We start from the raw sequence: 12,828 nt of genomic DNA on the forward strand, positions 1-12,828 counted from the left end.
AGTATATGGCATTTCTCCTGTGGATTTGGGACACCTCTCCAGTTATTTCACAATGATTAAGAGAAAGAGGAAGAAGTACACCACCAAAAGGAGTGTGCTGAGATTCACCAACCTCTATGTAATGTTTCTCCTGCTAGCTTGTATATAATTGCTTTAACAGAATTGCTTTAATAGAGTGTGCTTTGACATTTAGTGTTATAGATGAACAGTGTTTTTAGCTTTTATACTGTGTAAAGTAATTCCGGTTAAGATCTGTCTGTTCAATTTTCTTAACAATGAACTCATTTTTTATACATTTATCTGATCTTCCATCATTAAAACTTGCAGGACATTGATTTAATCACACCTCTGTAATTCCTTAAATTTAAACTGTTAAAAAAATCTGAAGCTATGGGAGGGTTTACTTTCATTTAAGCACCTTTCTGTGAAGGAGTTTAAATACAAAAACATTTTCTTTCTGTTCTTTAGACTCAAATAAAAAGCTTTTATAATAAACATGGTCTAAAGCAACCACTCCACCATCAACAATGACAATGTGGATCTTGGATTGACTGCATAATTTGGAAATAACAAGATTTTTAACTGATTTGCCCTTACTGATTTGTAAGTTTTCATTACAAAACTTTTAACTACAAAACTGATTTACAACCCAAATGACCTTTGTTCATTTGGATTGAAAATTGTACTTTTTCTGTCTTACATTCTTAAGAAGCATTACCATTATCAAATTGTTGCTTCCTGGTACAAGATAAAGATTTAAAATGCAAAGAGGAAAAAAAAACCAAAAACACCAAACTGCAAAACCCAAACAAAACAGTGATTTAATTTTGGTCCTGTTAAAATCTTGCTTCAAATGTTCTCCAGAAGTGCTCTGGAAACCCAAGTATTTGGCCTATGCAGGCCCCTCTTACATGGCAACAAAGTCACATGGCAACTCCTTATAACTCCACTTAGCCACACCCAACACTTTTGAAAACTGGTATTTCAACAGAATCTGAAAAACATATTGATATATTCTTGTAATAAATATAAACAAACAAAAGAGCCCATGTCTATTCTGTTTTTTCTTGCTACGCCCCTTAAAGAGTTTCGAAAAGCCAAAAGCTTGATCTCCAAGCAAGGGAAAGACACCATCACTATAGATGCATTAGGAATGATACACTTGGAGTTAGCTGTGTTTCTGTCATCCCACAGAACATCATGAGTAAGTCCACACTCCTGTTGTGCAAAGCTGCTGGGTTATCTTTGAAGAGGTGGGATGAGTATCGTTATTTTCTAGACTCAGTAATCAAAGATGCTGTGAAGCCACTCTGGGCACAGCTGAGACTATAAACTTGTCATTACTGTAAAAGCAAATCTTCCCAACCGCCACATCTTATTTAATAATCAACACACAGCTACCACACGTCTGCCTTACTCTCATTAACTACTTAAACACCTCTTTGCAGTTTGGTTTAGTGGAATAGGAAGAAAGCACAACAGCCTTCACCATGGCCTACCCAAATATGGACTATTTAAAAATTCTTAAAATAACAAAGATGTTTCAAAACCAGAACAGTATCTGCAGGCACTTTTAAATGTACTTCAGGAGAAATTCAAGGCATTTCTCTTAAAAATCATGTTTGACTGTGATGCCATTTGTGGGAAGAAGACTTCTATTTAGCCATAAAGAATGAGAAGTGTACCTGTAGCCCAAAGTCCATAAGCGTCAGCAAGCAGCCTACTTTCATCTATAAAGTTCCAAGGGCAGGGAGAAAAATAATCTGAACAAGACTACTTTAATTTATGCAAAGAACACTTACATGGACACCTTTGGAGCCAAATAATGAAATCTAAAACCTCAGAGACTTCAGAGCTGCATTTCTTAACAATAACACTTTGACAAGTGTATGACATTTTTCTCTAAAAATGCCAAATTATTTTAAAAAATTAGAATCAGTGTACTCAATTAAAATCTGCAATTCTTTCAAAAATTTAAGAAGTTGAAAAATGCACTGCTTAAAGATAGGATTACTCACACCTCATTTTCACATTCTAAATAACTGTCTCTGCCAGTCCCCTTCACTATTTCTACAGCTCATGAAGTGAGTACTCACATTCAAAAGAAATTCACCCATTATAAGGTCTGACACTCTCTACTAAGAGTGAAAAAGGTTTACACGCAGACATGTTGAACTAGGGTATAATAATGATGAATTAGGGGTCATTGAAGGAGCCATCAATGAACATGACGGGTCCTGCATAAAAGGAAACTACAGAAAGCGCTGTGAGAGAATTTTGGTATAAAAGACTGGAGCTGAGAGTTCTTTTTGAATAATAGTGATATACTCTATTTGCAGTTTGATCTAATCTGCTTTGTACCTGAGGCCAGTGATCCAATTATAGGCCTGCTATTCACACCTGCTCTAGTTTTGCAATTTTCTCCCTCAATTTTACTGTATTCTATCATCTCTTTTATTTTTCCTACCAACTGTTATTCATGTCACAAACATATTAGCACTTACTTCTCTTTTATAAAAATGCTATTTACTTATGAAGGAAAAAGTTAACCAAAAAGATACCTGAGAGAGCTTCATCTGCATGTGGGCAAACACATGAAGGAAACCAACTACAGCATCCCACAGCCTGCTGTGTGCCAGACTTTGCTGATTACCGGTACATGGCCCCTATTGTTCAGGCAACAAAAAAAAAAAAAAAAAAAAAGAAAAAGAGAAAAAGAAAACCAAAGTTTGTTTGCAAGAAATTCAACAAAAACAGGAAGAAATACATGTAAGTGCATAGCTTAGGGTTGTCTTTTAGAAACTCCTATGAAATATTAAACATATCTAGAATTATGTATATAGTAACACCACTGACTGTAAAAAATGCATACTACTAATAACCATTCTGCCTATTTTAGACATGTCTCAATACACTAATTCAGAAAAGCAAAGTGTGTATCTATTTGCAACTTTAAATAATAAATGCTGAAGGGATACAAATCTACAAGCTGTTTCTTCTTTATGTAGTCCTGCAAATTAGGAAAAACCTTAGAGAAGGTTAATGCAAAATTGACATAAGTGATTAGAGAATCACTTTCCTGATTTTTTTTTCCCTCTAGCATATTGTAGAGAACAGTGCTAAAAAATACTTAAGGAAAATTTTAAAGGGTAGTGACAGGTGTACATACATATATTTCATTCTTTAGCTTCAGACATAAACAAATACATTAAAATAATGTTGAAGAATAAATGCATCTATATTATATTTCTATGTTATACCTAGCTACTTTATGTCTTAATGCCAATTGTATGATGAATTTTCTTTTAAGTTTATAACATTCCAAGGAAATTAATTTACCTGGATATATTCTGTGAGGGTATTGAAAACTTGTTTTGCAACCTGGATGGCTTTGGAAAAATTTCGTTGTCCTTGTTCATCAATAACATCCTTCCCAGAATAATACCAATAGAAATCACTGATGGACTCCTAAAGAAAAAACAGTTGTGAGAAGCATAAAGAGATTCTGTGGCCAAACTGGCTCCAACTGGATATTCATCAATATAAGAAAAAACAGTATTAGACAGTTCTAGTTCTAGAATTTATTTAGTTTATAAAGGCTTTAAATGAACCACCCAGCGATTCTCAAGTACTGCTTCAAGAATTGTAGTTTCATCTCAAGGGAATCAATAGGAAAACAAATACAGGGAAAGAAATAACTTAAATACCCCACAGCAAACCTCAAAATAAAATAAATTAAAATTAGATGAGTTGGTATTTGATCGTAGAAATACAACCACCTGCATTCCAAAAAGGAGTGCTCGGTAGTACTGCCATGCTGCACGCTGTTCATTAAACAATGTCTCTTTATACTGCGTGCTTGACACCTAGTCAATAGCGGGAGCAAATGTTGCTTTGTGTGCACAATTTCTCTCTCCATCTTCCCCAAAGGCAAACTTATTAAATTTTCAACAAAGTAAGCAATGGAATGAAAATCATTGTATTGTCTCCACAACTTCTACAGAGTGCATAAATATAGAAAGCAATGTTTATAACAGTAGCAGTGTCAATCTAGAAACAAAGTAGATTTTTTTCATTAATTTCTACAGTCTCATGACAATGAAATGTTTTCGTACTAAAAGGATTTGCGAGATAGTTAAAAATAGATTATCGAAAGGGTTTTTAACACACTGCCTTCCACAGGTTTTTTTTTTCCTTTTGCCTTTTTTCCCCCTTCTTGAAAATGTGCTATTCTTATGCTTCACTCCACTCCAGCACATAAGCACTCCAGCACATCAGCAGTTCACAGAGCCGCCAGTGCTCAGCCTAAATCAGAATACAGATGAAAAAGCAGCTGGCTGAAACTGAACTTGAGCAATACAAAAAGCCTCTCGTTCACAGGGTAATTTCAGCCAACACCTGGCTACCTGTGCTCAGGGACCCACTGAGCATGGCCCCATCTCCTGCTGCTCTCTTCGGTTAATGGCCTCCATTGCATTCCCACGGATAAAGGCTGGAACCAGTTTTTCACATGTATGCTACCTTTGACTCTGCCAGTACAAAAAAGCAATTCTTAAAGAACTGCAACCATCAGAGAATTTCAGCATTTCTCATCAGCTTGGGCTACAGGGACCAGTATGATGGCAAATAAACATGCTCCTCCAATAAAACTTGTATAGAAGTAAGTCATATTTTCATCTACATACTCAGTATATAAATTGCTTACCTGAACTCTCAATAAGTAATCCACAGTAGAAATTATAATATTAACAGTTGTGTTGTTACCAGTTTGAGTTCTCAGGTAATTCTGAAAATCTAAAAATTCAAATAGAAGTTTAATTTAAATGTATTTAAGTTTTGAAACACTTCTGAAAATTAATTCTGATTTACAATGGTCTAGAAAAGTTTATCTTAGAGGCATGGATTGGCTTCTCTTTCTTTGGTGTTTTTTTTTAAGTAGTTTTTTTTTCAGGGTTTTTTGGGTCAATAAATCATTGTAAGAGTTTTAACATCTTATTGCAGAGATCACATACCAGTGAATTTCTGAAGCCAGAACCTTGTTTATCTATTTCACCTGTAATTTCACCTGTAAAACTTAACTTGGTCTTACTTTATTCTATTTATGACTAGAACTACATCAATATCAATGCAATTATACTTAGAATATATTTTGTTACGTAAAATGAAATAATATAATTATACAAATCCTGATGACTAAGTTGAAAATATGTCTATTGCCTCAAAAGGACAAATATCCCTTTTTTTTTTCTTTTCATTCCTTAAAAATGACAGAGAGAACACATGGAAATATACTTAATAATAAAAAAATTAAATTATGCATTTTTAATGTGTTCTTTTATATTTAAAAGATATGTTATGTCTTCAAGAAAGGTATTGTGTACCTTGTAATTTCACACAGAATTCAAACTGACATTAATGGGAAACAGTGTGCACCAGAAAGCAGACACATAGCAAAGGACAATCAATACAACCTCCTCTTACATTTTCCTCTGAATCTTCCATGTCTAGAAGTTACAAACCACATACATTCTCCTATGCAAATTTAACTTTCCTAGTGGGTCAAGATCCAAAACTCATCGTTTTGGAAACAATTATCTTAATCATTAAAATTAGGGCTGTTAAAAACCACTGGCAACTTAATTCCACTTAAAGATTTTCCCTCCATGTACAGTCCAGCAGCTATTCCACCTTTCATAATATTTTATGAGGGCTGACAAACCTCCAACAATTAAGAGCTTTCATCACCAGTTACCATCACCTTGATTTTGCCTGCCCACAAACCTGAATTGTGTCCTTCACAAAGCAACTGAAGGAAGCGGAAGAGGTCACAGGTGAACTCATCATCCTGCATCACCTTTTCTCCTGTAGAAAGGCCACATGGAAGCAGGTTATCAGAGTCTGCCAAGCAACACCTCACAGCCCCTGAAGAAAATCTCCATAATTAATATTATAAGAGAGAAGGGGAGAGAAAATTTATAACCACCAACCTATCTGAAGCACCTATGACTTGTGCTTGGCAGATAGTTATTTGGTTATAAAAAAAAATTCAATTACAAAACTTAACTTGTGATTTATAAATATGGCAGCATGAGCTTGGCACCATTTCACAAATAATCCTCGATTTACATTCTTGTTTGACTTCACTGGGCATGGAGACTGTGTCACATACAAAGGTTAGGCTGGATCAATTTGGTTCCCATTCATCACAAAAGAAGGTACTTAAAATACAGAATGAGATTTAATCAAACAGTTATGAAAATAAGTCCTCAAATAAACTATTTGATTTTAAAATATTCTAAAACAATCCATGAAATTTACAGCTATATGCATTCTCAAGAACCATTTAGACTGAAATATGTGAGGATTTATTATCTGTCTGCTGCTGAGACAAAGTAGAAGTGTCTCCTTTGACAAAAAAAAAGCAATATATATATATAATGAATTAAGACCAAGTGCCAAAATGCTTTACTGAATTAGGCCCTTCAGTTAATTTCTTGGTAAATAACTAAGATCCAAATGAATAAAGCTTTAAGCCTTTTTTTTTTTTTTCCCCACACAGGAAACAGTATACTAAAAATCCCTCAATTGATATATTACTTCAAGCACACCAGTACATACAGTTAACTTTGTAAAGGGACATATGAAGAGGAGGAATAACCATCCACCCAGGAAAACAACCACAACTGAGGAAAATGTAGAACAGCTCATAAAATGACACACAAGGACAATACTATAGGTGTTAAAGCAATAAAGGCCACCTATCAAAAGTAAGAAAATTCCCATATAGAACCTTGGAGAATTATTTTGACTACGTATGCAAAGGTGTAAGTCACAAAAACTTCTACTATTTAAGAATATACATAATTTGAATACATAACAAGTGCTATTTAAAAACAAGAAAAGCAGACATATAAAAATGGAAGCAAACTGCAATACAGTTTGAAAGAATTTTTTTTGAGGGGATATAATTTAGGTTCTACAAAGACAGGATCTTTAGTGTGTGAACAGGAGAACAGAAAAGTGAGTAAAGGCATTAATTTTATTTTTTTTTAATTAAATACCTTAGTTAAATTAACAATTACTTCCATGCTGTTCTACTGGTTAATAATTCTAATTACAATATCCACTACTACAGATTACTATATTATTATAATTAGATTATCACTGGGCTAGATTTGCCTATGATCAAGTTAATTTTCTTTGTAGTAGTTAGCTGAAATGTAAACAGCATTTAGTACAATTTGGAGTATAAATAGACCAGATCAGAAGTTTAACTTTCCACAAAGTCAAGAGCAATTATAATTTCTAGCTAATAGACTTATCAGTCCACAGACTGTGAATTTTAAAGTGAGAGTCTTCAGTACACTAGGAATAGGAATCAAAAACACTTTGAAAACTAATATGAATATTTTAAAGTACAAAATTTCACACTTTTCTGTTGCCATCAAGACAATGTTTGGTATTTAGAGTATTTATCACTAAGGGATATGCCAATGTAATTTCTTACCATAGGGAAAGATAAGATGCTTTTCCTCCTAACTCTAGACATATAGTTAGGGCAGTTACAAAAAACACCCAATTGTTCTCCAAGAATGAGTCAAATACTTTGAATGACATTCCATGACATTTTTCTGCACTGAAAACATAACTACCAGGCACACAGTTTTTCAGTCACAGGAGACTGAAAACCCTTTCAGCTAATTAAACAATGAAAAATAAATAACTGCTCCTGTCAGTGCTGATGAACATATACATGCAATACAGGCCCAAGAAGGCAAAAACAGGAGGTGGCTGGGCTCCTAGAAGTACATTTTGCAATGTTACATGCAAGTTCAGTCCTGCAAGAGAGTTTCTCATGCTGCTGGCCAAATGCTATAGTAGAGAAGACTTTTCAGGGTTAGTTACTTTCTTCTTTTCAATTTAACTGAACTCGTGTCACACCTAAAGTTATATGTGGGGTCACATGCTTTGTTGAACTAGGCGCAAAAATAAGAATTACAGAAAACCAAAGATTTGGTGAAGCCTCTATCACACATGTAATGCTTGTAAATTGACTGCTGAGATGGCAATGACTTTATAAAATAATGCATCGGGAAACTTGCTTGGAGAAATCAAGCCCATGAAAGGCCCAATCATCTATTTCTTGTGTAATAAGGCACCACTGAATCAAAGCCATTTGTAGGAATGAGACTACAGCATAAGTTACAGTTTAATCTTTTTGACCTCTATTTTCCTTGCTCTCTTAGGAAGTAAGATATTCCAGAACAAGAAGGAAAACAAGTCTCAAGTTGAAATGTTATACAGATCCTGGGTTTTAGTACAATTACTGGACTTCAGGAATTTTTATTAAATAAATTACATTTTTATTACTGGAAGGGCCTGGAAGGGTCTTTTAATTAGCTCCACTGCAAATAAATCACAACTTGTACACAAGTTATTACAAAATTCTTAAAAATCAGAAGGTGTTAGGTGCATCATTGCCCAAAAGCTGAAGGTCTGTTAATTTTAAAAATATTTCTACATATTTTAAAATGAAGCAGAAAATGCCTATCTCAAACCACCTGGCCATATTAAGATTTAAAATATCCTCGTTTTCATTTTTACAGTTTTTACATCTGATCAAAACCAGACAAGAACCAATGTTAGTATGGTCAGGAATTTTCATTTTCAGATTGTACTTACTGACTACAAGTGGTACCTCACTGGCAACTACAGAACTGAAATGGAGATCCATTTCTTTCTAAAAAACTCAGGAGAGCAACCTTTGTGTGCACACAAATTCATGCCAGTTCACACAAAGATTTGCAAAGAATGTACTTAGAAACATACACACTACATATAGTATAATTGAGGTTGTTATGAAAAAACATTCTTTAATTTCTGTTGATATTAGATATATTCTGGCAAATATTTGCTCAGATGTTAAAATGCTGCCATTGCTCATGCTGTAGGTAAATGGTATGGCTGTACACACAAAGGCTTTAAGCCTGCAGCTTTTGCAAAACTGGCAGTTTGTGTTTGTGAGATACAGGAACAGAGGTATCGTGTGTAGAAAACAAAAGTAAAAGTCAATGAAAAATTAAATACATGGGGTTTTTTCATTGAAAGTGCATGTGTCAAAGTTCAATGATTCTCTCCCTCTTTCTCGATTTTATTTTTTAAATCCCCAGTGGAAAAGATCTGGTTTCTCTTGTTACTCAGAAACATGGGTTCGATAGTACACATTAGAGAAACACAAAAATACTTTCAGCTTTCAAATGGGAACAGGATTTTTTTATGATGGCTGTTAAGCAAGAGCAAATCTGCCAAATAATAAAGCAAGTGAATTTATTCTTATCACAAGATCCAGACAGTACTAGGTTGGATTGTGAATGCTGCATACCTTTGACATCTCAACAATCTAATTCAAGTAAGAAATACATTTGTTTCTTCAGTGAGTGAAATTTTCTGAAGTTATTTAAATCCCCTTTTAAATGCAAACACTGATTCAAGTACAGTTTTATGAAGGTGGAAAACACCTCTCCAATGCAGGCTACAGTGAATTACACAGAATTTAAGCATCTACTTTAAGTGTGGCTAAGTTGGTGAAGGCCAAAAGCATATTTATTAACTCCACATTATTAATGGCTGAAAATAGCCGTGATGTGAAAACCCACAGTACAGCTAGTTATTATATCACATGTACCTTTCAGATTGGTAAAAGCCCTTTAAGAGCTACTATCTTATTCTAAAATTGTATTTTATTAAAATAACGCTTCTGTGAACTTACAGAGAAATTAAAGTAAGACATGATAATATATTAAAAAATCAAACATTAAAAAAGAGCTTTCCTGAAAAAGGGGGAAAAGAAGTAAATAATCTAAGTGTAAACTTAACAAACATCTTAAGTTTTGTACTTCATAGAAGTAAAAGAATTCTCTCCAAAAGAGAATAACATTGCACTTTCAAGATTCTTGTGACTCATAGTGAAATGGCAAGGAGTATGAGTTTAAATGAAAAAACATTGCAAAATAGTAAGTATTTCTACATGTCTTTGATTTTGAACCCCCCTTTTTGGAGAAGGAAACAGAACAATCAAAACAAAATACATACAGAAGAAACAACATTGAATACGCCACAAAAACAAGTAAGAAACACATTTGCTAAAGAACCATCAATGTTGTTACCAGTGGGGGTTCCAGGGTTTGGAAAGGGAAGGTAGTACCAGTCAGAGGAATATCAGGACAAGGCACTTACGATGTGGACAGCACAAAGAAACAATTGGAATAGAGCAATAAATTTCACATCCATGTTGACTCAATAAAGGGTTTTCTATCTATTGCTAAGGTGGGCATGGCACCAGAAACAAGAACTGCACATGAGGAAAGGTTGACTTTATTCCCATGAGGTTCAACAGTTTTTCTTTGACTTTGGGAATAATAGTTTCGGGCTTGTAGGTTGCAAAGTCAATGACATTTACTCATGAATGTGCTTCTGCAGCCGATTCAGATGAAATGAAAAGCAGGCTAAAATGCACATTTACATCCCATAATTTCCTTGGGAATCAATAAAATTATCTTTAATTGTGGATTAATTAAATATTCATAGAATAAGCATCTTTCTCAAAGAAACAAAACTAATAAAAACCAGTGCGAAAATCTCTCATCTTTGGTACTTCCTTTGTAGTATTCACAGATGGTTATTCACGGGACTGCAGACATAAAAGCTCAGATATCCTATAAAATCTAGGATACTTTGAAACTGCTCACTACAGGAGTTTCCCCACAGACACACTGGCTTGGCTTTCTTAATGCTATCAGGTATTAATACCAGTACCTCTACAGCTTTTATGTAAACTACTTTTTCAATTAACTGAAAAAGGTGTGCTTCATAACATAAAAAATATATTACTATTTGAAGGTAGCATATTATCAACAATAATGTAACTTTGAAAGGGAAAAATACAGTATTTTTTGGTTGGATTTGGTTTTCTTTTGTCTTGAATTTTCAGTATCTGGATATTAACATGTAGGAAAATATGGTATTTGCAAATATTATCCCTTTGTGCCAAGAAATCTTTGACACAGTGATTACTGTATCTTGACACTGCTACTGCTCACTAACAAAGAAAACAAACAAAAAAAAATCCTAATCACTGTGTAGAATTTTGTTAAGCTGCCAAATAGAAAATTTCCACTGAGAAAACAGATAAAACACCAGATCATCCTCCTCCCCAACATTTGGCTAATGAGAAGACATCTGCTGTGTTGGAGTTCATTGTTTCTGCTGACTGGTATACACATTTTGTATTTTAAATTCTCTTTTCACATGGTGACATGAACATCTCATGGCAACTGCTCCTATAAAGCTCTTCTTTTACTTGAAGTAAGGAAACTTTGAGGTATAGCAACCGTAACACACCAAACAGCTTTCAGAATAAGGAAGAGTCACCTGTAAACAGCACTGACTCCTCGAAGTTAGCAATGCACCACCTCTTTCTGGTATCAACTCCTGACTGCATTAGATAAACCTAGCCAGTGGCAAGCCCTCTCCTCACAAGCCACCCTCAAATCCGCACTGGATCCACCACTGATTTCCTGTGCTTGCACAAATCAATGCAGCAATAAAGCCACATTCAATACACAACAAAAAGGCTACAGGAGGACTAAAGCACAAGGCTTTGTGTATGTTTATATTATTTTTTTTCCTTTTAACATTAATCCATTGCAAATATTGGGCTCACTAAAATGAAAAAAAATAAAAAAGAACAGGAAAGAAAAGTATAAAAAAGCTTGTTGCTCTTACATCTACTGTGTCAGTCACTGTGCAAATCCTGAGAAAGAGAGGAAGACCAAAATGGGAAGTTTTGATGTGTAAACCAAGAATTTTAGGATGCAAAATTTTAATATTAACAGAAAAATCACACTAGTTTAGCAGTATTGCAGGAAAAAATCTAGTGATATTCAGGAGCTGTACAATGCTGACACAAAGCTAAGAGCAGGGAAAATAAGGAATAGGCAGTTCTTTTTAATAATTACCACGCTCATGGGTGATGACTGAGGAAGGGAGGACAGGACAATTAGTTCAAAGAAAAAGAAACAGGAAAAAAAGAAAAAAAGGTGAGAATTTGTTTTAGGAAATACAAAATATAGTTAGTATTAGTTTTGCCAAAATTAGTTCTGTACTAAAAGAGAAACATCAAATAAACAGAAAAAGAAAAAAATCCCTCAAATGAGGAAGCACAAAAATACTCTTAACATCAGTAGAGTCACTTATGCAGCATTTAAAGATTTATTTGTATTTGCATGCAAAATCAGTCATTTCTAGAAACAGAGGCAAAGGTCAAAAGAATAATGAGCCAATATCTTGAAAGTCCATTTCAGAATCCAACATTATAAGTAAGTTTAGTTATGTAATGGTAGAAATGTTGTTCAGAAGAACAAAAGGTTGTGCAGAATAATCTTCAGTAAAACATGAGAGTAATGGCCAAAAATTACATGCCAGATAGCTGTACAAGGGCTCAATTTACCATCTTGTAACCGAATTTTATCCACATGGGTTCGCTTTTTTTATCACTCATATGAGTCTAGAAAGATTTAATCTATAATTTAAACTGTGAGAGCAGTTTCAGAGAAGCAGAATTTTTGACTGGCCTTGAAGTCATTCAGGCAAATATAATAGTTAATGAAAAATCATTATTTAAGCAGCTGAATATTAAAGAAACAGGCCGCATAAAAGACCTACAGGCACAAGGGACAATGAGAGATGCAGTGTTGCTGGTATGAATTATGATCCCTCAAATGCAATAGGGATTATACAGTCAAGCTTTTTTACCTTGCTTTTAAGACA

At 34.2% G+C, this 12,828-nt stretch overlaps 1 protein-coding gene across 1 annotated transcript in view; it reads right to left on the bottom strand.

Moving 5' to 3' along the window:
- RYR2 (ryanodine receptor 2) overlaps positions 1–12,828 on the bottom strand; it is a 384,205-nt gene that overhangs the window by 32,720 nt on the left and 338,657 nt on the right. The window contains exons 85-88 of the mRNA XM_041485449.1: positions 5,782–5,862; positions 4,706–4,794; positions 3,340–3,468; positions 2,562–2,666 (exon numbers count right to left, since the gene is read on the bottom strand). Of these exons, the coding sequence (XP_041341383.1) occupies positions 2,562–2,666; positions 3,340–3,468; positions 4,706–4,794; positions 5,782–5,862 (404 nt within the window). The remainder of the gene's footprint in view (positions 1–2,561; positions 2,667–3,339; positions 3,469–4,705; positions 4,795–5,781; positions 5,863–12,828) is intronic.

The sequence above is a fragment of the Pyrgilauda ruficollis genome, unplaced genomic scaffold (assembly GCF_017590135.1).
Source record: "Pyrgilauda ruficollis isolate IOZ18807 unplaced genomic scaffold, ASM1759013v1 scaffold70, whole genome shotgun sequence".
NCBI lineage: Eukaryota > Metazoa > Chordata > Aves > Passeriformes > Passeridae > Pyrgilauda > Pyrgilauda ruficollis.